Source organism: Triticum aestivum, chromosome 2B (assembly GCF_018294505.1).
Source record: "Triticum aestivum cultivar Chinese Spring chromosome 2B, IWGSC CS RefSeq v2.1, whole genome shotgun sequence".
Lineage (NCBI taxonomy): Eukaryota > Viridiplantae > Streptophyta > Magnoliopsida > Poales > Poaceae > Triticum > Triticum aestivum.
The window spans coordinates 471,138,292-471,162,876 of NC_057798.1; the positions used below are offsets into that span (position 1 = coordinate 471,138,292).

The 24,585-nt window shown below is 46.2% G+C and overlaps 3 protein-coding genes and 2 long non-coding RNA genes across 12 annotated transcripts; 3 read left to right on the forward strand and 2 right to left on the reverse strand.

Annotated features, from left to right (window-relative positions):
- Nucleotides 1–3,682: 3,682 nt before the first annotated feature.
- LOC123045515 (uncharacterized) lies at nucleotides 3,683–5,044 on the forward strand. Its single transcript, XR_006421460.1, has 2 exons — nucleotides 3,683–4,492; nucleotides 4,632–5,044. It is a non-coding gene; the product is annotated as an uncharacterized lncRNA (long non-coding RNA).
- A 769-nt stretch (nucleotides 5,045–5,813) lies between these two features.
- On the forward strand, nucleotides 5,814–11,651 carry LOC123045514 (uncharacterized). Of its 8 annotated transcripts, none has more exons than XR_006421458.1 (6): nucleotides 5,828–6,437; nucleotides 6,553–9,350; nucleotides 9,420–9,493; nucleotides 9,580–10,296; nucleotides 11,161–11,232; nucleotides 11,320–11,651. It is a non-coding gene; the product is annotated as an uncharacterized lncRNA (long non-coding RNA). The 8 variants fall into 8 exon arrangements; XR_006421453.1 differs by having other exon boundaries at nucleotides 5,951–6,437; nucleotides 6,553–6,956; nucleotides 8,298–8,456; nucleotides 9,145–9,350; nucleotides 9,580–11,651; XR_006421454.1 differs by having other exon boundaries at nucleotides 5,814–6,437; nucleotides 9,580–11,232.
- A 2,944-nt stretch (nucleotides 11,652–14,595) lies between these two features.
- Nucleotides 14,596–17,509, reverse strand: LOC123045518 (uncharacterized). The gene is made up of 5 exons (XM_044468595.1): nucleotides 17,099–17,509; nucleotides 16,077–16,162; nucleotides 15,823–15,998; nucleotides 15,264–15,372; nucleotides 14,596–15,126 (listed from the first exon to the last, which is right to left on the reverse strand). The coding sequence occupies exons 1-5, from the start codon at nucleotides 17,415–17,417 to the stop codon at nucleotides 14,818–14,820; spliced, it is 999 nt and encodes a 332-aa protein (XP_044324530.1). The 5' UTR covers nucleotides 17,418–17,509; the 3' UTR covers nucleotides 14,596–14,817.
- A 51-nt stretch (nucleotides 17,510–17,560) lies between these two features.
- Nucleotides 17,561–19,443, forward strand: LOC123045516 (probable pectinesterase/pectinesterase inhibitor 51). Its single transcript, XM_044468593.1, has 2 exons — nucleotides 17,561–19,279; nucleotides 19,376–19,443. Exon 1 carries the CDS (start codon nucleotides 17,698–17,700, stop codon nucleotides 19,081–19,083), a length of 1,386 nt encoding a protein of 461 aa, XP_044324528.1. The 5' UTR covers nucleotides 17,561–17,697; the 3' UTR covers nucleotides 19,084–19,279; nucleotides 19,376–19,443.
- A 625-nt stretch (nucleotides 19,444–20,068) lies between these two features.
- LOC123045517 (septin and tuftelin-interacting protein 1 homolog 1-like) lies at nucleotides 20,069–21,641 on the reverse strand. The gene has a single exon (XM_044468594.1). It carries the CDS (start codon nucleotides 21,587–21,589, stop codon nucleotides 20,477–20,479), a length of 1,113 nt encoding a protein of 370 aa, XP_044324529.1. The 5' UTR covers nucleotides 21,590–21,641; the 3' UTR covers nucleotides 20,069–20,476.
- Nucleotides 21,642–24,585: the final 2,944 nt, after the last annotated feature.

Genomic DNA, 24,585 nt, shown 5'->3' on the forward strand with positions numbered 1-24,585 from the left:
GGTGGAGGAATCAACCAATGGTAGTGAGCATGAATTGGAATAGTAGTTGTTGTAGTCATCCAATGAATCCTCCTGTAACTGTCTCTCAAAGGTACAAGCACGAACATACATACCAGTAATGCAACAAGGAATATACCTAAATCTTGCCTGAATATCATGGTTCAAACCACCAAAAGTCTATTCATTGTATCATCCTCAGATTCTTCTATGTCACAATGATGCATATAAGATTTGAACTCTTGGTAATAAGCATGAACAGTGTTATTGCCTTGTTTAAATTGTTCAAATTTGTGAAGCAATTCACGACGATAGTAAGGAGGGAAAAATTTGTCTCATTACATGTTTCAAATCTTTCCAAGTTGTGGGTTGGTTATCAATGTTTTTCTTACAATCCACACTCCACCAAACAGAAGCAAAGCCAGTAAATGCTCTAGTGGCAGCTCGTACTCGCTCAAGTTCAGAAAAGTCATGGTTACTAAAAACTTGTTCTACTTCAAACTCCCAAGCTAGATATATAGCAGGATTAAATCTACCCTCAAATGACGGTAAAGAGATAACCTGACCATGTGCTTGTGTGTGTTGTCCCAACTCTCGTGATGGTGAAGATGTGTCTGTCGTCCAAGAACTTCTATCTCCGGAACCTGTCATGATTAGTAGAAACAAGAAACAAAATTCGAGAATAATGTTCCTATGAACTACTAGGATGTGGTTGTAAAGTGCTCACAGTAAATCAAATATCAATATCTTACAAGTTCTTACCATGCGGCAGGTGGTGACAGGCAACCAGCGATGTCAAATAACTCCGAAAATTGTGTAAAGCGATTGCCAGGGGAACGTATGTATACACGGTGTAGAAATATGTGGAGCTGGGTTGGCTATATATGGTAGCAAAAGATTAGCAATAATCAATTCAAAGATGCAATGTTGAATAAACGCTCAACGACGGTACTGTGTTGGTCCTAGGCTAGACCGGACTAGAGACGCGAGCCTAGAACACTAATGAGGTCACGGCGTAGCACAACTAGCATCAATCAAGGATACTAAGTAGCTCTGGACAGCAAGATATAAGTGAAGATCACAACGGTAGTGAAGATAATGATGAAAAACAACTGCCAAGAAGGATATACAACAACTCTCTCCAACTTTCCTCTTGAAAAGTTTGAGCCAATTTTCTGATAAATTTTTTCAAAGAATGCTACTAACTCAAGCTCTCCAATGCAAAAAGAATCACTCAATTCCGAGTTGATATGAAGAGTCAAAAAAATTCTAAAACTGGCTTGAAAAACTGGAATAAGCTGTGTTCGCAAACTTCGGAGGGCAAAAATACCTATTTAGAAGCCGATTTTGAGGTGCAAAATATTGAACTAGCTTCTACAACTATTTATATGCGTTTCGTCTCTAGCTTTAATTTGAGTACTCGTGGAGCCAAAACGGACTTCGTATGAGGAAGTTATGCCTGTTTTACTGAGCAGTGCACAAAGCAGATTCCAATCCGAATTCAGCTACGAGATTGAGTCTAGATAGATCTGAACTTTGTTTTTTTTCTCTTTTTTTCCTCACACTTTTTTTTTCTTTTTCTTTCTCTTTTTTTTCTTTTTTTTCTTTCCTTTTTTTCTCTCTTTTTTTTCTATCTTTTTTTCTCCCTCTTTCCAAGACAAACTAGATAAGATGCAGATTGGATCAGGCGAAGATGTGAATGACCTTAACTAGGATTATGACAATGAACAATGCATAGCACATGGTGGAAATTGATGGATGAGATGATGGACAGCGGAAGGGATAATGATGCAGCGGCGACGTGACTAATGTGAACAGAACTCGAAACTCTAAAGGAACTAGACACTAAGGCCAGCAACTTGACACGACGATGTAACCGATAATTCAATAATGCAAATAATGAAACGAAAATTGCAAAGGCTCAGACTGGCTAGGACAAAGGATGAATAGATCTAACTTTTTTTGTGGTTTTTTCTTGGACAATAGGTAAGAAAATAAATCTAATCTAGGGATGACTGGAAATTCTCACCGAGCAACCTGAAAACTGATACCACTTGATAGAGGCGGAGGTGTCCCGATCTTTCGATGAGATGATAACTATCGATTTGGTGAAGACGACTTTCACGATCCGACTACAAACGTGCACGACATTGCACCTTAGGATTTGCTAAACCAATCTCCTGAGGTTATTGACCACGCCGGAGCACGATCAACCTGACCACGAAGGTCTATTCCTGCAAGCAATCGAAGAATAAGCAAGAATATGATAAAAGCAATCTGAATATTGCGAATATGTATGAAGTATTGATAAAGGTGGGGATCCGTAAGCGGTCTTGGTCTGGTCGTTGGACACAAACGAAGTACACGAAGTTGCAACGACTAACTTTTAACTAAACAAATCCCAAGGGAAAAGCTACTAGATGGATCTACTTATATAGGAGCAAGGGGTGGCGGCCTAGAAGGTGGGAGGACGTCCCAAGGCAGCCTAAAACTAACCCTAGGTCGTACAAGGCCAATGGGCCCAAGTGGAGGTGATGCAACACCTTTGGACTTATTGTTTGACTCGGATTCTGCTGCAGCGTCTAATTGTTTCGTCGATATCTCAACGCTCCGGACGAATTTGAAGGTGAATCCAATTGTGCTGGAAAGAGCACAAAATCTAGAATCCAACAAAAAAAAGAATCACCCAATTCGGAGTTCGTATGAAAACGTTGTTGGTGTTTTGAGTCAGGTATGTCTATGCAGTCCGAATCTGAATTCAGAACGTGAGATACTTGGACTCTATCTTTTTTTGGCCCAAAAGTGACGTGAGAGAACTTTTTGAACATCACTTAAACATCTCTTTCTCCCTTATCTTCATATGTGAATTGTACAAATATCCCATACACCTGTAATGAGACAAAACACAAAAGTGTGTGAAGTATTTTTGTTCTGGATAACATAAATAGATTATTGAATAGTTTGCACTAGAAATCACCTGACAAATATGTATGTATGTAGTATTTTTGGTCGTATCCAAGGTAGTCATGTCCCCATCACTTTCCGAGAGGCACGACCGTGATTCTCGCGAAAACAAAACCGCGACTCTTGGGAAAGAAAAAAAAACAGAAAACACGTTATTTCGCGCCAATTTTTTTTTTCGAATTTTTTTTGATCGAAAGCTAAGAAAAACCGGAGGAAAACCAAAACATCGGAAAACCCCGGAAAAAAACCTTTAAAAAGCCGATAACACGTGCGGAAAAATTAAAAAACAAAATCCAGGAGGAGCGTCCAGTGCATGACACGTGGCGAATGGCTGAGAGCGCACCAAGTGACGCTGATCGTTGCGAGGCTCCCGAAGGAGCGCTCGTTAACTAGTTGCTCCCATGTTGAACCACAGGCGATGAATTGGCTTTTCAAATTGAGCTAAACTTTGGATCATAGCTCCTTCACATCAATGGTGGTCACCCTTTGGTGTATATGGTATGTGACGGCATATATCAGCGAGCTGGGTCAGCTGGCTAGTTCAGAGACGAGGCAAGCTCCTGTGGTTGCTCGACAAGACTCCTTCAACTCCAATATTTCGTATATACATAGTATATTACAAGGGAAACGTTCTTGATCGGCGCGCCGGCCGAATGCTCGGCCGGTTGCGTGCGACTCGCACAACTCCACTTGAACAAAAACGATGCCCACAACCCACGTGACCACAATAGCCTAGCCCACCTGGCCCACAACCACTCGTTCCTCTTGTCCTTATCCAGCACTGACACTTCTCGTCCACTCTTCACCCCGTTTCTCATCCCCTATCTCTAGCGAGTGGCCAAATCAAGCCGTCGGAGAAATCACCTCCGCTCCCATGCCCCCATGCGCTGCTCCTCATTCTTGAATCAAGCCCTCTCAATTTCTCATCTCGCCCTGTCTCCTAACTCTATTTATCAGCCACGCCGACCGGAATCCCCTACAAGCACCGGCGGGCCGGCGCCACCGCACCCAAAACTCCCTGCCACACTGCAACCTGAGTTGGTGGAAGTTGGAACTTCCATCTTGTCGAGCTGCAACCGGGCAACAAAAGAGTTGCAACAGGGCGAGCGGTTTGCGAGTCGTGTCGAGGATGCTGGAACCGTCGACGTGAGGTGCTACCACATGCGTTTGGTTTTGCTGGAGCCAATATTCTTTTTTGCTACCATGGGTGTTTGGTTTTGCTGGAACCACCGCCAAATTTGCAAGTTTGCTACCACTAACTTTCTGGTTTGCTGGAACGAGCTTGATTTTTTGCTACATCCGTGTTTTTCTACTTTTGCTGGGGCACAGTTTCCAGTTTTTATTTCACAAGTTTTGCTACCACTGTCTTCTTGTTTTGCTGGATCCAATGCATTTTTTTGCTACAATCAGGTGGGTGGGAGCTGCATCGTCAGCTCCTGGCTGGAACCAGCAACGCGAATAGCTGCTACTGGAGATTTTTGCTTCAAAGGCGATGGGACCTAGAGATGCTGGAACCAAATTTCTTCATGAGGTGCAGCGGCGAGGCACTTTTTTGATCTTTTGCTGCCATTGTGTTTTTTGCTAGAACCATCGGTTGATTTTGCTACAACGAGCATTTGATTTTGCTGGAACCGCCTGAAGCAGAGCTGATTTTTGTTGCAACCATCCAGTCCGCAGCGGGCCTGGCGAGCGGCGACGGCTAGCCGGTAAACGGTCCCGGCCAGCCGACGAGCGGTGGCCACAGAGCTACAACCATCGCCACCGGGAGCTGCAACTGCGTGCTCACGTTGCTGACGAGAAACGCAGGCGGCGACGGCAGTGACCGGTGATGATGACGGCGACCCGCGGCGAGGGCAGCGACAGGGGAGAGGCGCGGGGAAGTGCTCCGAGGCTGGTGCGTCGTCATCTATGGAGGCTCGTTGGGAACTTTTTTTAAATAAAGAATGTCTGTATATATATTTCGTGAAGGAAAAAATGCAGATACTTATAGCATGCATCCAAATACAGTACCACAAGGACGACCATGCATGGAAGAGCATGACGATTATTTTCCATGCATGCTAGTACACTACGTTTCAAGCAACAAGTGATGTACGTAAACAATCCCACTAATCACACACCACACTAACAGAGTCACTAAGCATGGCAACACAAACGAGCTGGTACAGTACGTGATAGGCTGATAGCCTGATAGTGATAGGTCAGGGCGTCAGGCCGGGCCACCATGTCTAGCACTTGCCATCGTCTGGTTCGTGCGCGTGCCTGACGACGACCTCGTCGACCACCACAGCCTGCTCCTGCACTCGCACGTACTCAGGAAGATCCTCCTCCTCCTCCGGGCACTCGGCCCGCTCCTCCCTCCTCACCCGCCTCCGCCGCGCGAGCAGGAAGAGCTCCGCCAGCAGCCCAAGGAGGACACAGCCCGGCGATCGGGACCAGCACTATCACGAGGATGTGTCCTCCCCCCTCCAGCGGTGGCGACGGCGTATAGACGGTGTTGGAGCCGGAAGGATCATAACAATCAGGCGTTGGAACATATGGGACGCCGGTGTACGGCGTCGGCGCCGGGGCTGGGACATCCGGGCCGGGAGACGACGTCGGTGGCGGAAGTGGACCATAATAAGGTGTCGAGGCATCCGGATATGGGGTTGGCGGCAGAGCGGGACCAGTCGATGGTGGGTAAGAAGGTGGTGGCAGATAAGGGCGATATAGCGACGGTGGCGGCGGCGGCGTAGGAGGTGGTGGTGACAGATAAGTGGGGTACGGTGTAGGAGGTGGTGGTGACTGATAACGGGGATTCGGCGATGGCGGCGTAGGAGGTGGTGGTGAGTGCGGACCGTACCTTGAATATGGTGGCGGAGACATTTTTGCTAGCTAACTAAACTAGCTTGGTGGTGTGGCTCTGCACTGTCTGTTTATCAATGTCTATCTCACTGAGATGTACCTACTCCGGGCTGGGGTGGCGGGCTATATATATACATATATACACATTAAACACATTCAGCTGTGCATCAAGGGCGAAACGCTCGCTCTGTCCACGTCACCCAATCTTTACTGTAGGTAAAACCTAGCGATGTTGGAGATAAAAAGGCAATTCTTCCTGACGAAGGCTCCTTCCTCCTTTTCCTCCCGCCGCCACTGCTCCATCTCCTCCCCGTCTTCTCCTCGTCTCGTCTACTCCGCGGCTCCGTCGCCTTCGCCTCCCCTCCCACCTCAGCGCCGCTGCCTCCGTCTGCTCCGCCTCGCTCTCCTCCGTCCCTCAGCGCGCCACGCCGTCTCCACAGGGTTCAACCTCCACCGGAGCCGATCTCTCCGCTGAGCACGCCCCGCGCCGCCGTTGCTGCCGAGGGCTCCTCGGTGCCGCTGCAGCCGGGGAGGCGGCCTGCGGGAGGGCCCTAAATGTGGCCGATGACTCAATCCGCGGTCGCATGTGGCGGCGGCCAGCCCAGCTCCGCCTCTTCCAGCCCATCTTCCTGGTATGCATCTGGATGCTTGCCTAAAGAAGTTGTCTCCCATTATTGATTCCTTTGGAGGTAATTTGCTTTCATAGTTCTTGTGTGCTGACAAGTCTAATTATTATCCATACATCAGGGCATCATTGGTAGTGAAGAAGGACTCTTGCAGCTGCGAAATATTAGCAGAGGAAAATCTATATGGTTTGAAGGGTTCAGATTCATAATCTGATAGTATTAGGACCCTTGATCCTTCAACCATTATGAGATTTCAAGGCAGATAGTGCATCTTGTACTGTTTACCTTGATTTAGTGAATGCCTTCTGTAGCTTAAGGTTTAATTAGCTGACTACTAATGCTTTGGTAATCTCCTTTCTGAATTCCTTACTTGGTAAACAATGTTCCTCACCCGGTCACCCCAAACTGGTGGAATATAAGAAGAATCAGAACTGGGTCACAATGTCTGGCGATTATCTTGTTTTCTGTTGAGGCGGAACTCAATTCAAATATGGTGGTGCAAGATACATACAGTTTGTACAATAGGTAGATATTACTATGCCACCTTTATCTACATTTGAACATATTAACTTTGCAAGAAAATTCCAAGTACTTTTATTGCCAAGTAAGTTCTGTGTACTTGTGAATCGAGATGCTTCTTGTGTGTATGTTTGCCAATGTTCAGTATTTCCTTCGGTAACATTGAGACTTTAGGAGTGAATATACACGTTGTGCAATCACATCCAACAGTAATAACACCAGTAGCAAAATAAAACTATTTTATTTGTTTCAGCTGAGATCCTAAACTATATTAATATGTTATATAGCCAGCTTCATGTTAACATCTTCCTGCTTTTTCTTGCGGTGAAGTCAAATTTATTATCAAGTTCTGGATACAATCAGCCTTTTGTTAGTTTCACGTTGTTAGTATGGCCCTGTTTTAACTAGCAGAATTCAGAAAAACGTACTAATTAATGCACACAAGAAGAGGGGATAAAAGAGGATGCTGGTGATGTGGATTATAACATTTTCCCCTGCTCATATGGAAACAATGTTGAGGATACCACCCTCCCTGCCCAAATTTTATGTGCAGTTTTCTCACTTATTCTCTAAAAAATTTGCCACTTAAATCTAATTTAATTTAAGCAATTCAATCTATGCTTTTTCCTAGGTGCTACGTGACTTCACTGGTCGCATTATTGACTGAGATTTCGAGTACGAAAACTTCACAAAAAAATGGTTGGCTTGCTATCGTCTTGACGATCTTGAATTTCAGTTTGTTCTTTGGATTTACGGTTTCAAATTTTATCCCACTTGATTTCCAGTTTGAACTTTGGTCGAAGAACTTGGTTATTCTTGTTCTGATTGTTGACACATGTACTTAATTGACTACAAGCATATCATTCATATGACCGATACAATACATTGCCTTGCTTCAGTCTGTTGGAAGAGGGATAGGTGTGCCTTAATGCAGACTGTATATGCATCCTTGGTGGAACAATGTATGCATGTAGTGATGCAACTACGTGCACAAATCTGGGAGAACATGCATTATTTCTCCCCTTTCTAGCAATTTACCACCACATAGAGGTTGTTCCAGACATGTGTTTTTCCTAGATCCATGTGATGTTCCTTTCTTTTTCTCCCTGACTTGTTTATGGGCTTCTAGAGAAATTTTTTCAAGGAATTATTTTCAAAGGATCTATTCTAAAGAAATATTTTTTGTACTGCTGGATAGGCACAAAAAATCCTGTGCCACAAAGGTAGTGTCCATGGCATGTTGATGGCTAGCTATACTGCGTGTAAACAACAGGAATTCAATCAATTTTTTCTCTTTTCTAGAAAGTTAAGAACAATATCCAGTGTGATTCTCTTCTTATGTACCAGCTTCGCTGTGGAGCTCCAAGGCTGCTACTATAACTTCTTGCGCCATTATTTGGCAACCTACTGTTGCGGTCTCTAGAGGTGACACCATTAGTATGGGTCAGTTGCATTGGTGACGCTGAGCACAAAGCTGTGAATCCACTGCCTTTTGCTCTATATTGTGTATGTCTCTCCAACCGTAAGCTCTCCTTATTATTTTAGTAGTTGGATATAATGTCAAATCATTTACAATCATTGTGTGTAACTACAATCTGATGCAGAGAGTTCTGGTTTCTCATAATTCATCCAGTATATGTTTGTTTTCAAAGCAAAGAAATTGGAAAGTCATACAAGAGAAGCATAAATGACATGTCTTGAAAATTGTATGAGGTTCAATCTTGATATAGTTTTGGACTGAATATTTCTCACTTCGAGGAATGTGTTTTTGCTGAATGTTTTTTTCCAGTGCCCCAACGATTTTATTCCCTGGTACCGCATGGACTGAGATCAGGTTTTTATTCCAAAAATATATTTAATTTACTATGAGGTCATTTGACAGAGAGAAATGTTCTCTGTATAGTGGATACAAGCACTCATGATAGACCCTTTATGTATCGCCACTGACATATATCTTTTCTCCAAAGAAGAATATATTTGTGGACTAATTCATGTTATCAGGTTGATGTATCAGTTTTATGTATCACCGGTGACACAATGTTACTGATAATACTTGTCTTGAGAGTTATATCAGATTGCAGCCATCCTTTGAAATTGACATGGCATTTTTTACACCCAGGGTTAATTCATGTTATCTTTCTATTTGCTTCTAATCCTAAATATTTCTCATCCATACACGATTATGTATCTATAGGTTTGGTTGTGGCGTCAACTGGCTATCTCGACAACATTGATGCTGAAGTTAGCGACCCTCCAAAGAATGGGATGTTAGATGTCATAGAACTTGTCTGTCATGTTATCAAGCATTCACAGAATCCAAATGTCATAGTTTCTAGAAATGGGCATGAGCTATTGGAATCTCCCATGTGTTTAGATCCCATGTATCCTCCAATTCATCAGGTATGTCTTCTTGCCGAACTAATCACATTTAACTATAGCATTTCGGTTGTATCTTACTAGCCTTTCTAGGTTTTTGGCTTTCTATGTGTATGCCGATATATGAGAATACCCAGTTGCAAAAGAACATGACATTGCCAACCAAGGTAGGCAAAGCTAAAATAGGATTTTGGTTTGTGACCTTTTTCTATGAATCCCTTTCACGCTAATAGGTGACATTCCTTCCTTTCAGTTAACCACCCGATGCATCAGGCCTACCTCCGACTAGCACCTTGCAAACATTTTGAACTTACAGATTGCACGCTCTCCTTTTTCATTTTCAATGTTGTCTAGACTATTCCTTGTCAATTGATTCTACAGGGAGGGCTGATATCTCATTATTTAGAATTTACACTACAAATCCTTAAGCTCAGAAAGAAAGTTATGAATGTGTCTAGAGGCTCTTTTACTATTGTCACATTTGTGCATACCGTTCTCCAATGGCCATGCCATTTGTTCTGAATGCAAGCCAAGGGTTCATAATTGTCGTCCAACTAGCAGGAGTGAATTGGGTAACATAATATGCCTTGCTTTGGAGAAGGTTGGCGCCTCTCTAGAGGTTTTGTTCAAGTTCCAGAACTTTGGATGCTTGGGAATATATCCTTATTATTGCAAGTTGAAACATGAATCAGAGTGCCAATACATACCATATACTGGCCCAAATGCAGGTTCTGAATGCACTATCGATGGTGACATCCCATATCAAATTTCAGAGTGTTCTTTGAACTAATTCTGTTTGATCTTTCTATAGGTTTTAGATTTTTGTGGATTTATGTGATTGAATCTTGATATGTCGGGAATGCGTCGAGAAAATGCAACATGACTTGATGTTTGAAGTTACAACCTTACAGGGGCATCGACTCAAATTTGCAACGACGAATTTTATACCATGCTTGTGTAGCTCGGTCTGGTAATTTTCTTTCTCGAACATATAAACAGATTTAGTCCTGTATCTTGCTTTGACACTAAGTAATTCTTTATAAAAAATCTTAAAACTTGAAATTTGTGTGTTTATTAGTGTACTATTGGCCTGCGTATCTAAATAAAATAGCAGTGCATATGACCATAATTATGCAGATTCTTGAGACTTAAAAACTCAACCATGATTCCATGTTTAGGGATGCAATGATTCAGTTTGGACATCCAATATCAGCTGGGTTGAGGTTCTGGATGTTTTTAGATAGGTAGCTGTACCAAATGCAAAATTCTCACCTCAGTGAACTACTGTTCAGTATGTGACTGACTGAACTGAATAAGATCACCTATATATATCTCTGAACTAAAATACACTTAATTTCTATTCTTGCTTGACGCCCCGCCTCAACCCATTTCCTTCCCTTGGCCACCGCTCCACCCACCCGCTCTGCCCCATTTCTATGCGAAACCATAGAGATGGTGGCCGCTGATTGATGTGGCCCTGGCGGTAGCGACAACGGCTTCAAGCAGGAATACTAGGAGAAAGGAAGACGGGCATAGATCCATGCGGAGCATGAGGCGGGGAGCTAGAATAGATCGACACCAGGGCGTGAGGACCACCTCGTCATTCTCAAACAATGCCAGTACACCATGTCAGTATAGTATCATGTTCATGTCAGAATCTAAGAGATTTAGGAACATAGGAAGTAGATGGTAATTATGGACGTTGGAGAGGAGTAAATTTGATCACATATACTATATAGGGACTTCGTAGATGCGTTCTAGCAGCAGAAGCACAAAACCCTGTATGGAGAAAATTCACTTTTATTGAAGTACTGACATGAATATGACAGTACAGTGTTGATCAGTAGTGGTGGGCGAGGCGTGGGAGGTGACGATGACGAATGATACGGTGGTCAGTAGATAAAAGGTAAGTGCCGCCGCCGTTTGGTCCCTCTCCTCTCCTTGCTTCTGCCTCTTCCTATATTCATGTTTTGTGTTCTTGCCTTGTTGGAAGCCGTTCATTTCCACTGCCCAGCGGGGGCATCTTCGAGGACTAATCTGGCATCAGGCGTTATAGTAGGAGACACGGCTCTCATGGATTAGGATGTTGCACATCATTGACGGGTCATTCCATGGATTAGGATGTTGCACATCATTGACAGGTCGTTCCGCGCGCTGCTCTTGTTGATTTGTTCTTGACATATCCTCTGTGGTGTTGTACTTTTTGAATCAGTTGGTGGTTTATATTAGCAAGTCCTATCATTTTGTCACTTTTGAACCATCGACTATTGCTTTTGTGTTCATACAAGCCTCTTAGTATATATGATGTCACTATTATTCTTTTAAGGCCAATCCATTCTCTGAATGTGTTGTATAGCTCTGTCTTATTGTTCCAGTCACCAACTTTCATATTGATGTACTTTGAGTCTAATGCAATAACACTACATAGTACAAACAGGTGAGTATAAGGGGCGCAATCCACCTAGCACCGCCCCCAACTTTCTCTTAGGAGGCGCCACCGGGTGGCGCCCCAACCACTAGTACATACATAAGCTCAACAAGTAGCACGAGCAGTGCATGCAGTACGCTCAATCCATGCATGATTGTGAAGTGTGAAATCACACGACTGTCCCTGCTTGGTCCAATAATATCTCCGTGTGTAGTTTGTTGGCAGCACAAGCAACTGTTAATTAGCATTTTCTCGAGGTAGCATGCACCTGCTAGTTACTACTAGTACTTCACCAGTTGGATATGTCTAGCTAGTTACTACTAGTACTTCACCAATTGGATATGTCTAGCTGCTCTAATTTGTGTGGGCACTCGAGACTTGAGGTTTAATTATCATAGCATAGCCCTTGCCGCGGGCGACGGGCGGCCCCTGCCGCTCCTCGCCTCCGGCCCCCCTCCCCGTCCATCTCCCCTCCCCCTCTGCTGCCGGCTGGGTCCGCCGGGCCCGTGCGACGTTGGCGGCAGCGGGCCGTCCCTTCCCCGCTCGCTCAGGGGGGGGGGGGGTGCGGGGGCCTCTTGATGGCGCCGGTGCAGCTTGGCCGGCTAAGGTGGGGCTCGGCGGCGGGTCTCCGACGAGCTTCGTGGTCCTTGGTGCTGCGGCGTGGTCGTTGGCCGCGGGGCGGCATGGCGGTGCTGGTGGCCGGCGGCGCCCGTGCGGTCCAGATCTGGGCCCTTTCGGGCTCCATCTGGGCTAGGACGGGCTGACGTCTCGGTGTGCGGCGACGCTGCTCCCTGGTTGGTGGCGAAGAGGCGGTGATCTGCGGGCGGTGGCGGCTTCGTTGGCCGGCGAGCTGCAGCGTGACGGAAGGGGCTGTCCGGACCCAAAAGGGTCCGGTTGGGCCTCGGCGCCTGGCAGGCCCCTTGTCCGTGCGTCCGATCGGCTCCGCGATGGCGGTGGTGGTTGTCCCCTCATGTCGGCAATGTTGCGGATGCCCCCGAGGCCACTACCTCTTCTCCCGTCCTCCAAGTCTCGTGTCGGTGACCTCAGCGAGATGGCGAAGTTGATTCGATGACCGTGGTGGCACATGTTGGTGGGCGGCGGGATGGGCGGTGCACTATGATTCGTCTGGGTGATGGTGGGGGTTTGGGTTGGAAGAAATCTCTGGCGGCTTGTTCGGCTCCGATGCGGCGACGCCTGTGGGTGCCGCCGGACCTTCCTGAAGGGCGTCGGGTACACCCCTCCTCCCACTGCCCCCGCGTACCGGGGGAAACCCTGGGACTAGTCCGGGCAACAGCGGCGTAGTCGTCGCCTCCTTCTTGAAGGTGTTGCTTGGTACGCGGCGCTTCAGAGTGCTGGGAACGTGGTGGTACTTCTCCGGAGGATGCAACGGTTGCCGGTCATCTTAGTTTCGTTGATCTGCCGTTGTTGGCATTTGTTTCTCTTTTTTTTTTCTCTGTTTTTTTTGGCTTATTTGTGTTGCGGCCCCAGCACCTATCGTTAGATGTATCGATGGTTGCTTTGTAATATAAAGCGGGGAAACCCTTTTTCTCAATTATCATAGCATAGCAGGTGATCGAGTCTATAAAACCTGCTCTAATTTGGCGTAAGTACAAGCAACTCAGAGTGTGGAATCGCGTGTGTTTGTGCTTGCTTGGTCTAATGGCATGTGCTTGTGGCACAACCATAGAAGCAACTCGACAGTCATGCACTTGCACTTCGCCGGTTAGATATTTATAGATCGACGATCTGCCACATTAACTATTTTTGTTGGGGCATGCACTTGAGATTTACTAATTATCATCTTGTTCGAGATCATAACAAATGAGTACTACTGTATGTATGCCAACTTCTTTAATCGTTAGGAAGCTCAGCAAAAACAATGGATCGATACTGCACATATGCTTCAATACAAAGTTGACGCGCATATACTCCCTCCGTTTCTAAATAGATGACCCAACTTTATACTAACTTTGTACTAAAGTTAGTATAAAATTGAGTCATCTATTTTGGAACGGAGGGAGTATATGCCTAGTTGATTGGCTGAACTCCCGTCACTCAGTTTCTACCAAATACAAAAGACAGTGGAACATATGTACTACTCCCTCCTGCAAACTTTGTACTAATTCAGCGACACTTAATATGGAATAGAGGGAGTAGCTGAAACTGAATTAAAAGCTGGACGTACTATGTAGCAATGAGGTTGTTTTGTCTGGATATCCAGCTGAATATTTTGTGTTAACAATTAGAGAACGTCTATTTCGTTATATCTTAGTCGGCGACCTTCAACGTTGATTCTTCACTTAAGTGGTTGCATATTTGCTAGTACAATATGTGCAATTTTAGGTTTTAAGGTGTGCAACTTGGCATATACTGCAGTGTCAAATTTGTTGACCTGAAATTGCACAATTTTTTTCCCGCAAAAAAGGGAAAGAAGTCGCACAATCTGAAGTGTGAAATAGCAAACATCTAACGGTTAAGACGGGACACTTTTTTTTTTGAGGGGAACGGGACACTTTTTAGTTACTTTTACAGAGGATAGTATATCTTTCTATCTCAAGTTCTCATCTTAGTTGGGCTTTGTCCAAATGTCCAACTAGCACGCACGCTTTATGTATGACATGCATGCGCTTGATCAACATTTCTCTGGTCGTATTTACAAAGTCAATCCTATTTATACTAGCTGGTCTAGTTGCTGTACTGGATCAACTTTCCTACTCGCAGCACTTTTTTTCTTCTTTTTTTGCGGGGCACATTCAGTCGAACACGTAATCCATTCTCGTTGACAAGAGATTACTAATTTGACAAGTGGATTGTATATCATGGCCAAATGAAACAACTATGTAAGAGGCAAACAAGAGGGCAGAACTTCAAGACAGGGACAGTTCAGGTGTTATCTGTTAAGTAGAAGAGAAAAGAACTCATCTCACCACTGGATATGAACAAATGGTGCAACAATCTAGCTACTGCACATACACTGGACTATCAGTGGTAGTTCCGCAAAATTGGAAGAGATTCTGCAAAAGTTACCACGGATGGAAACAATGGTTGAGTCAAAGAAGCTGCTCAACATTCAGAGTACACCCTGACCAACTTCAGCGACTCGAACGGCGTCTGCAGACGCCATTCTCTCTGCTTCTTGCTCAAAGGCCTGCCCTTGCCGGTCTGCTGCCGGTTTATCTTCACATCGGCTATGCCCCAGGTGCACTCACACAGGTCCACGTCGTAGGAAATGAGCCTGAATACACCGTCGCCTTCCTGGGGCGTGGCTGCATCCTCGTTTGTCATAACGTATCTGACATACATCGACCGTTCTTTGAAGCGTTCAAGGTCGTCCGGGACACGGATGACTCTCTCCACGCCGGGGGATGACACCTTCAAAGTGATTCATGGAAGTATGCCTTAGTGCTAAGCATCACATAGAGATTTTTCTTTATTGATGCTATCAGTTTGTGCCAGAGTATCCAGATAAGGTTTAAGCTAGTTCTTGATATGGTTATAGAGGGAGATACCTCCAAGGATACGTTCTTTGGTATCCTGCCTGCTGACTCTGCATCATCCAACTTTGCACGGTATGCAATTGTGTATGCTTCAATGTCATCAATAGTTGGAGAACCATACCTGGTAACAAGTGTTTAATGAGAAGTCAAGACAAATGATGAAAAATAGAAGAAGGCTACAAAAAGACAACTTTGACACTAATGATATCAGCAACTAATACATACTATGTACTATGCTTTCAAATGTAAGTACCATATATTTTTTGCGAGGGAGATATAATCGTAATCCATGTTTATGTTTTTATTTCCCAAGAATGTCAATGGCCTTCTAATGAAAAAGATAATTTACATGAAAATTATGTCATCTACCAGTATCAGTTGTGTGCCTGCCTTTATATTCCCTGAATATTGGAAAATTTAAAGTTACTCACCCTTGAAACAGACGGTTAAAACCCATTAATAATCACTTTATCGATCCACTAATCCCAATCACTCCAGGCTTCAACAAACTCATATAAACAAGACAAATTCTGGAAGTTCAGCATATGCCTGTACTAATATTGATTTATACCTAGTGGACATCTTCTCGATGCGAACTCTGATTTCTAAACTTGCAGTTGCCTTGAAAGCATAAATTTTTAAGTCGCCATCGAATGATGTTGAAACCTCCTCGGCCAATGCCAAAGCTTCCTTGCCCCACCATGTACCAGCAAGTGATACTCCACCACCAGCACCTCCATCTCCAACCTCCAATATATCAATGCACATCCGTGGTCAATGGTTAATGGAGTAAGTTGTAGTTTCAATGGAAAAACGAAACCTTACATAAAGGTCTTGTTCATCATCACTCTCAAATTCATCTTCGAAATCATAGTCATCATCATTGTCGCTGTCATCGTCATCCACTATATCTGCAAGGTTTTGGGGACATAATTGCTTTATTGATACCAGTATACAAAATATTATTTGCTTAGTCGGTGGATAAAAAATGTTAATACTAATAGCTGAGGAGAATACAATAATACATTGGAGTGAATTTTTTTGTTCAAAGATTGAACATGTCCGGCATAGATTCAACTTACATAAACGGGAACAATTGCACAACCTAGGTTTATCACTGCACTCGTGTTCTTAGATGAGTAGGACATCAACTGTGGGTTTTGGGCGAGATAAGGGAAGGGCTCTAGCCCCATGCGCCAGATAGAAGAATTAATTTTCTAATTCTTGCTTGATTAACTTTTTGTGGAGGGTCCTCTTTATATAGAGGCCAAAAAATCCAATCAAGTAACAAATCACATATCTTATCTCTAATTTGCTTACGGCCCAAACTGAAAAATTATCTTCTAGTTCAAATGATAAAATTATCCAACCGAGGGATTGGGGATCTTATTCCATAACTGGGAGCTGATCTCACATCAAACATCACTGCACTGAACTCATGAAGTGTATTTGAAGCACCCAATTAAACTATGAAGTTCAATTAGTAAATAGGCTACGCAAGTGATCAATGCCATCTGTTCACAAATATTGTTCCACTTGGCCTAAATTAGAGTGACAAGTGCAAATTGCAGAAGTTACACACTGCTGTGCCCCCACACACGTACAATCTACTGCAGTTTTCTGATGGTGCGTGTTATAGTACCTTATAACTCGCATTCAGCAGACGCTACAAGGAGTCTATGAACATTTGGATCCCCAAATGCTTCATAGTACGTACGGACGGTGATGGAAGAAATGGAGCGAAAATGCAGAATTCCCACATCCTTCCACATGCGACAGTAGACTGAACCCAAAGCTCACAATGAAAAAAAGCAATTAAACATCACCAGAATTCGCAGAACCATTACCGTCATTGCCGATATCCTCCTTGCTGCCCTCGTCCTCCCCACCATCAACATCCTCGACCTCACGCTCTATCTCATCAGGAACATCATCTTTCTCTTCCTCTCCATCAGGCGGCTCCACACTGTACCCCTTCCTCTTCTTCTTGGCAAATGGCACCACCGCTGACCCATTTCTACAAACAGCTAGCGCGCAGGAGCATCCAGGAAACGCGCCGCTGCCGGCGGCCCAAGAACCAAGCAGTAGAGGAAATCTCGGCGGTTTGATGCCTCTCCAGGAAGGCGAGGACCCTTGAACCACAACTCTCCCAGAGACCAAATCCATCTTTTAACCCAGCACGCACAAGGATTAAAACAGAGCGAGCGAGAGCGGCAGAGCGCCACTGAAGCCAAGTGGTGGTTGCTTATCAGAGTTATCGGTTGGTTAAAGGTACGCAGTCGCAAAACCGCCTTCCGAAGAATACGCCTTCGAACTGGGAAAACATGGAATCACACGACCCCGCTTCCTTAGAAAACACAACCTAGGAGTTATACTGAAAACAAAGACGAACGCAATCTAGTACTCCTAGTAGTGACCATCGGGATCTCCCCTCTCTCTCTCCCAAATGCCGCGGGCCCACCCCCGCCGCCGCCGCCTCCTTCCCGTCGCCGCGGCGGCGGCCGCCCTCGCGCTCCTCGCGCTGCTCGTCCTCCTGCCCACCGCGCCGCCGGGGGAACCCGCGTCCCCGGCCTCCCTCCTCCGCGCGGCCATCGCCGCGCACCCGTCCCCCGCCTCATACGCGCACCCGTGCGCCGACCACCTCTCCCTCTCGCTCCACCGCCTCCGCGCCGCGCTCTCCGCGCTCGAGTCCGGCGACCAGCCAGGGGCTCTCCACCTCGCCTCCGCCTCGCTCCAGTACCAGTATGGCTGCTCCCACCTCCTGTCCCTCCCCGCCTTCCCCTCCCATCCACTCACCTCCCGCTTCCTCAATTCCCTCACCCAGCAGACGCTAACCGCAGACCCCAAACCCTCCTCCTTCTACTCCACAGTCCCAGCCTTTCCGGCGAGGGTCCATTCGGCTGCCACCGTCTGCAAGTCCGATCCGGCGTGCGGCTTCTCGAATGTGCAAGACGCCGTCAATGCGGCGCCGAATTACACTGCCGGGCACTTCCTCATCACCGTCTCTGCAGGTATATACAAGGAAAATGTCGTAGTTCCGTTCGAGAAGACCAACATTTTGCTGGTGGGTGAGGGAATGGGGGCTACCGTGATCACTGCCTCACGGAGCGTCGGGATCGAAGGTCTTGGCACTTATGACACCGCGACGGTGGCTGTCATTGGAGATGGCTTCCGGGCGAGGGATATCACATTTGAGAATACTGCTGGGGCAGGAGCTCACCAGGCGGTTGCGTTCCGGTCAGATAGCGACCGGTCGGTGCTGGAGAATGTGGAGTTCCGAGGGCATCAGGACACCTTGTATGCTCGCACAATGCGGCAATTGTATCGCCGATGCCATATTACTGGAACTGTGGATTTTGTATTTGGGAATGCTGCAGCTATGTTTGAAGAATGTGTGATTGAGACGGTGCCGCGGGCAGAGGGGTCCGGGAAGAGCGCGCGCAATGTGGTGGCAGCAAATGGGAGGATTGATCCAGGGCAGACCACAGGGTTTGTATTTCAAAATTGCACAGTGGATGGTAGCAAAGATTTCGTTGTGTTGTTCCAGGCAAAGCCGCAATCATACCGGCTCTATTTGGGGCGTCCATGGAAGGAGTATGCAAGGACACTATTTGTCAGCTGTTATTTAGGCAAGGTTGTCAGGCCGGAGGGTTGGCTTCCTTGGCGAGGGGATTTTGCGCTCAAGACACTGTATTATGGGGAGTTTGATAGTCGAGGCCCTGGTGCGAATCAGACATCAAGGGTCAGGTGGAGCAGTCATACACCAGAACAGCATGTCACATTCTACTCAGTAGAGAACTTTATTCAAGGACATGAATGGATTGCGTACTAAATATAGTAATAGAGTCAATGTTCAGATTAGCGATTCTTGGTGGAGCTTCAACAGCTAAATGCTAAATATCCAACCCGTGATTTCCCTGAATTGCAAGCAAGTCACGCTCCCAGGATCTGGAGTCAAATAACTAACTGTATTGACTTAGTACATAACCCGAAGTGATCTGGTTTCTGCTGTTCCTTTTTACTCACAGGTTTTCCTTCAGTTTTTGCTTTGTATATTCAGCTACATTTTTGTAAATACATTATTTGTTTCCTGGAGTGACTACTGAAAATTGGTTTTGCTGCAGAATATCAAGGAACTTGCCTATTGTAGTCGTGTGGTATTCAGGTCGATATACATATGTAAAGCACATCATGGTTTGATGGTAGATTTGCAATTATGCATTCCAATCCAACCTGTATGTGTGATGGAAGCATCTTTCTGCTATCTATTTTTTGCTTGTCATTGTTTGGTTGTCAGTTTATGTCATTAACTGACTAATTTGTTGGATTGGTATCAGACATTACAAACATGCACACATCTCTCATGTTCCAAACTAGTAACATACATAACCTTAGCACTCTTACAAGAGTTTACAAGCAAAAGTGATAAAGTGAGACGTACATGTTACAGGGATAACTGATCTGCTATATACAATGTTCAGTTGAGCTACGAACAAGGCGGAATTTTTCTAAAATAAGCCAATATATTTTTTTCACAGCCAACTCGACTTGATATTGACCTGCCAAATGCTCCATCATCATCATAAACAGCTAAGTATGTTACACCTATTGCAACTGCAATCTACCTCCCTCCAGCAGCTTATGCACACATTGCAAAGTAAAATTGTTGCTGCTTCTTTATGATTTGTCGACAGCTTGATCTGTATGCTGCTACTGAAGAATCGACCATGATATTTTCACGCGCCATCACTGCATTTTCTCGGAGATCTGTTCCGAAATCTGGACTGTTAGTAAACGACCGCGTACCCAGAAGAAAAAATTGTTCAAGCGTTCCCAACATAAGTGGTTGTCTGGATGATATATCGTTACATTTTTCCATGCATGCCGGTATAACTTATTTTCTGCAGGATGATAGTAACATTTTCCTGTCATTATCACTCCGACAGACTACAATACACTAGGATACACATCTGTCTGTGATTATGTCTCCTGCAAATTAAACGAACTTGTTATTCCAATTAATTCCTTGGGACTCGCGTGAAAATATATTCCTTGGGACTCCCAAGAAAAGGAACATCTCTTAATCTCCAATGTCTCTGATGAAACTTATAGCTACTTGAGAAGTTGAGATCATAGATATGTTCCATGAGATTATTCTGGAATATATCATGACTACATCTTTACAACAGAAATTGCCATACAAGACAAATTGCAGTAGATGCAGACTACAAATTGCTAAAAAGACTGTCGAGTTCTTGCATTGCAGGATCGACCATATCAAGGCCAGCATCAAGATGCGTGAGCGCACTTTCGTCGGCGAGCAGCTCTGGTGTGAAGAGCGTCTTCCAGCCGGTGCACCATGCGATGGCCTCCCCCAACGAGGGCTTCGCGGCTTGCAGCCAGTGCCGCAGCGTGCTTTCCCATTTTTCAAAGAATTTTTCGGCCTCTAGGATCGACACCACGTCTTGAGCGCGCAGGAGAGGTGCCCACAGCATCACGGTCCGGAACGAAGGGTCGGTTTGCTTCGGCGGCGTGATCTTCATCTCCCGTACCAACCGTGTTAGCATTGGCAGGATGTGACGCTTGCTGAAGGTGTCCCACTGCACAGGGCTAAGGTATTCCTTCCACGGCGAGACGACTTCGTAGTCACCGTTCCTGATCTTGCTCTCCACAGTACTGTAGAGGCTCTCGGGTAAGTGGCCGATGAGGGGAATGAACGGGCGTAGCCAGTCGTGGCAGTCCGGATCCCATGACGGCTTCCACTCTCGCACGTCGACAACCATCCTCGGCGTGATCACCTGCTCGATTATGTAGCGCGCGGCAGAAGAAGGCAGCCTGGCTTTCAACGTCCCTAGCGTGCGCTTCCCCTGGAGCCCCTTCTTGGACTCGGCCATGGCCTTCAGCGCATCCGTCGTCTCCACGCTGTCATCCCCTTGAAGCCTCATGTCATGCAGGAGGGCGAGGATCGTCTCGCAGCACTCCGTTTCAAGCCGCATAGCCCGTGCAATATTCTCCCACTCACGGCACTCCTCCTCCACGGGCGGCTCCGGCGGCACGTGGAGACCATTGTCGTATGGTTTCTCACGGTAGCCGAGGCCGGCCTTTGGACGCCGCCGCACCCGCACGACGGCTTGTATAGGCGCGACGATCCCTTGCCCCTGAGTGCCGAGACCTGAGCCCTCCTGGTAGTTCCATCGCCGCAGCATGTTCGCCACAGCCCGGCTGGGGAGGAACACGAATCTGCCGGACATATCTGATGGATTGAGCAGCTTGTCTTCGCCGGAGTCGCTCGTGTCGAGCAGCGTAGAGACGGCGATGTTGGACTCTAGTATCGCCATGCAGACTACGCAGCAAAAGCGGAAAGAAACGCCTGGTGCAGCCGCCGGAAAACCTGGCGCGAGATTATGTGATGTTTGGTCATGCACCGATGCTCGTCAATATATAGTAGCCCTGTTGGACTCCAGGTCTGAGCCGATTTCCTTTTTTTCTTTTCTGTTTCTTGAAAGCGGTCCGAGCCGAACTCTGACTAGTGAAACCGATTCTCTATGGCCTCCTGTCGTGGGGAAAGTAGTTCTTTCTTGTAAAGGATTTTTTTTAATAACTTCTTGTAAATGAATTAGAATCACGTAGCACCATGTACGTAACGATTATTTCCAAAGGAACCCTCGTATGTGTTGGACTCTTTTTTTTACAGCAAATAGACTTTATTCCTCACATAATAGACAAGTCATTTACTAAAAGAGGAGAAATAAAGTCAGGATAGAACTATCCCAAAATCCCCAAGATCTAATGGTAAGAGAATTTCTAGCTAGGCTATCTACTACCTCATTCGCTTCACGAAAACAATGCACAAATGAATACCGGCAGATTCCTTTGGAGGAACACGAATCTGTCCCTTGATTCTGGCAAATGCAAGCGCACCCTCACGCAGAGCGAGGTTTCGTTTTGAAACTTTTTGGCCAAAATTCCCAGGGTTCCATGAGACTGTCAACAATGCTTGGATGAGGCCAATCCAATCTAGGTGCATGATCCTCTCCCTGCACGTCAAGCTGCAACGTACGGCCAGTGCCCTAAAGAGTTGGAGCAAAGGGCTGTTCAGTGAAGCAAAGCTGCAGTTCCTCATGGCACAAGAGATCATCCTGCGTCTCGACACAGTCCAGGAAAGCAGGGCTCTGTCTGATGCTGAATGGGAGCTACGCAAAAAACTCAAGCTGCGGCTGCTAGGCTTAGTTGCGATTGAGCGGGCCAGAAAGAAGCAGAGCTCCCGCATAAATTGGCTTAGGGCGGGTGACACCAGCACAACTTTCTTCCATGCCAAGATCAATGCAAGACGGCGAAATTTTTTCATCTTATCGCTGAAGCAAGGAAACATCAGCGTGACAAACCACAAGGAAAGAGAGGAGGTGATCTACGATCACTTTCATGGCATCTTAGGCCAGAAGCTCATGCGTAATTGCACCATCAACTGGGAAGCGATCAACCTGCCACAAATAGATGAAGAAGGAATGGATCTTCCATTCTCTGAGGAGGAGGTTTGGCAGGCAATCAAACAAACACCGACGGATCACGCTCCGGGGCCTGATGGTTTCTCGGGGATTTTCTATCGAAGCTGTTGGACTATCATCAAACATGATCTCCTCGATGCCCTAAATCAGTTCTACCACATGAATTGCTCAAACTTGGGGATCCTGAACTCTGCTAATGTAGTGCTCTTGCCCAAATCTGATGAGGCCTCCGAAATTGGACAGTTTAGACCAATCAGCTTGGTGCATTCCTTTGCAAAGCTCATTGCCAAGATCTTGTTCATCAGGCTTGCTCCAAAGATGGCCAACATCATATCCCCTGCGCAGAGTGCTTTCCTAAAGACTAGATGCATACATGACAATTACCTCTTTGTCAGGAATGCTGCCCGTAGTTTCCATAGGAAGAAAAAGCAGATGTTGTTGTTCAAGCTGGACATTGCTAAGGCTTTCGATTCGGTCTCGTGGGAGTACATAACTGCTGCAAAATCTAGGTTTCTCGCTCAGGTGGCGCAACTGGATCTCCCTCCTCCTGGCTTCGTCGTCCTCTACAGTCCTGCTCAATGGAATTCCATGCAATAGGATACATCATATGCGAGGCATGCGGCAGAGGGACCCCTGTCCCCATTCTTGTTCATCTTGGCAATCGACACTCTGCACCGTATCTTGCAAACGGCTCAAAACTCTGGACTCCTAACGCCACTACTGGGCAGAGATGCCAAGATGAGGCTCAACCTGTATGCGGACGATGCCATTCTCTTCTCCAACCCCAACGGAGGGGATGTCTCCTGCCTGCTGGAGATCATGAAGCTCTTTGGTGAGGCCACAGGGCTTCGGATGAACCCCCAAAAGTCCACTGTGGCTGCCATACAATGCCAGGAAATCAATCTAGACCATGTTCTAGGGGCTTTTGCTGGGGCACGTGTTGCTTTCCCGATCACATACCTTGGCCTGCCAATCACCTTGCGTAGACTAAGAAAGGTACACCTGCAATTCGTCCTTGATAGAATTAGGGCAAAGCTGGCCAACTGGAAGGGTAGACTGATGAATGTCGCTGGCAGACGCGCTCTAGTGCACTCGGTGCTCACAGCTATACCTATCTTCGCGCTAACCGCCATCCACACGAGCGTTGGTTTCCTCAAAGACATAGATAGGATCTGCAGAAAGTTTCTCTGGGCACAAGAAGAAAATCTCTCTAGAGGCAAGAGCAAGGTCAACTGGCGCCAAGTCTGCTCCCCGATGGAGCTGGGTGGGCTCGGGATCCATGATCTCCAAAAATTCACCAGAGCACTCCGACTCCGATGGTTGTGGTTGTCCTGGACAGAGCCACGTAGGGCTTGGGTAGGCTCGGATCTTCCATGTGATGAGCACGACCGAGCCCTCTTCGCTGCGGCGATGACAATCACGATTGGTGACGGTGCAACTGCTTTGTTCTGGGAATCTACATGGTTGGGGCCACTGCCTTTGCATGAGCTTGCTCCGGCGCTGTATAAACGAACAAGAGCAAAAAGGCGATCTGTCAGAGATGCACTGCATGGTCATCGATGGATTCAAGACACTAGAAGACCACCCTTCACTGATGATTTCCTCCACCAGTTCTGCCAAATATGGAGACTGGTTCGAAATGCTGAGGCAAGCCTCACTGTTGGTGCTGCGGACTGAATAACTTGGAAAACAACATCATCAGGAGCATACTCAGTTGCGGCTGCTTACCAAATTCAGTTTGCTGGCAGAGTGGATTCTCCATTCAAAAGCATGTTCTGGCGGGCTTGGGCTCCACCTTGCTGTAAGTTTTTCATCTGGCTGCTCATGCT

Excerpts from the sequence above, each read along its gene's own strand:
- LOC123045518 (XM_044468595.1), bottom strand. The coding sequence starts at position 17,417 with ATGGATTTGGTCTCTGGGAGAGTTGTGGTTCAAGGGTCCTCGCCTTCC. Across the intron at positions 15,373-15,822 it reads ATCGAGAAGATGTCCACTAG|GTATGGTTCTCCAACTATTG; the intron begins GTATAAATCAAT and ends ACTTGTTACCAG. Across the intron at positions 15,127-15,263 it reads CAAAGAACGTATCCTTGGAG|GTGTCATCCCCCGGCGTGGA; the intron begins GTATCTCCCTCT and ends ATCACTTTGAAG.
- LOC123045516 (XM_044468593.1), top strand. The coding sequence starts at position 17,698 with ATGCCGCGGGCCCACCCCCGCCGCCGCCGCCTCCTTCCCGTCGCCGCG.
- LOC123045517 (XM_044468594.1), bottom strand. The coding sequence starts at position 21,589 with ATGGCGATACTAGAGTCCAACATCGCCGTCTCTACGCTGCTCGACACG.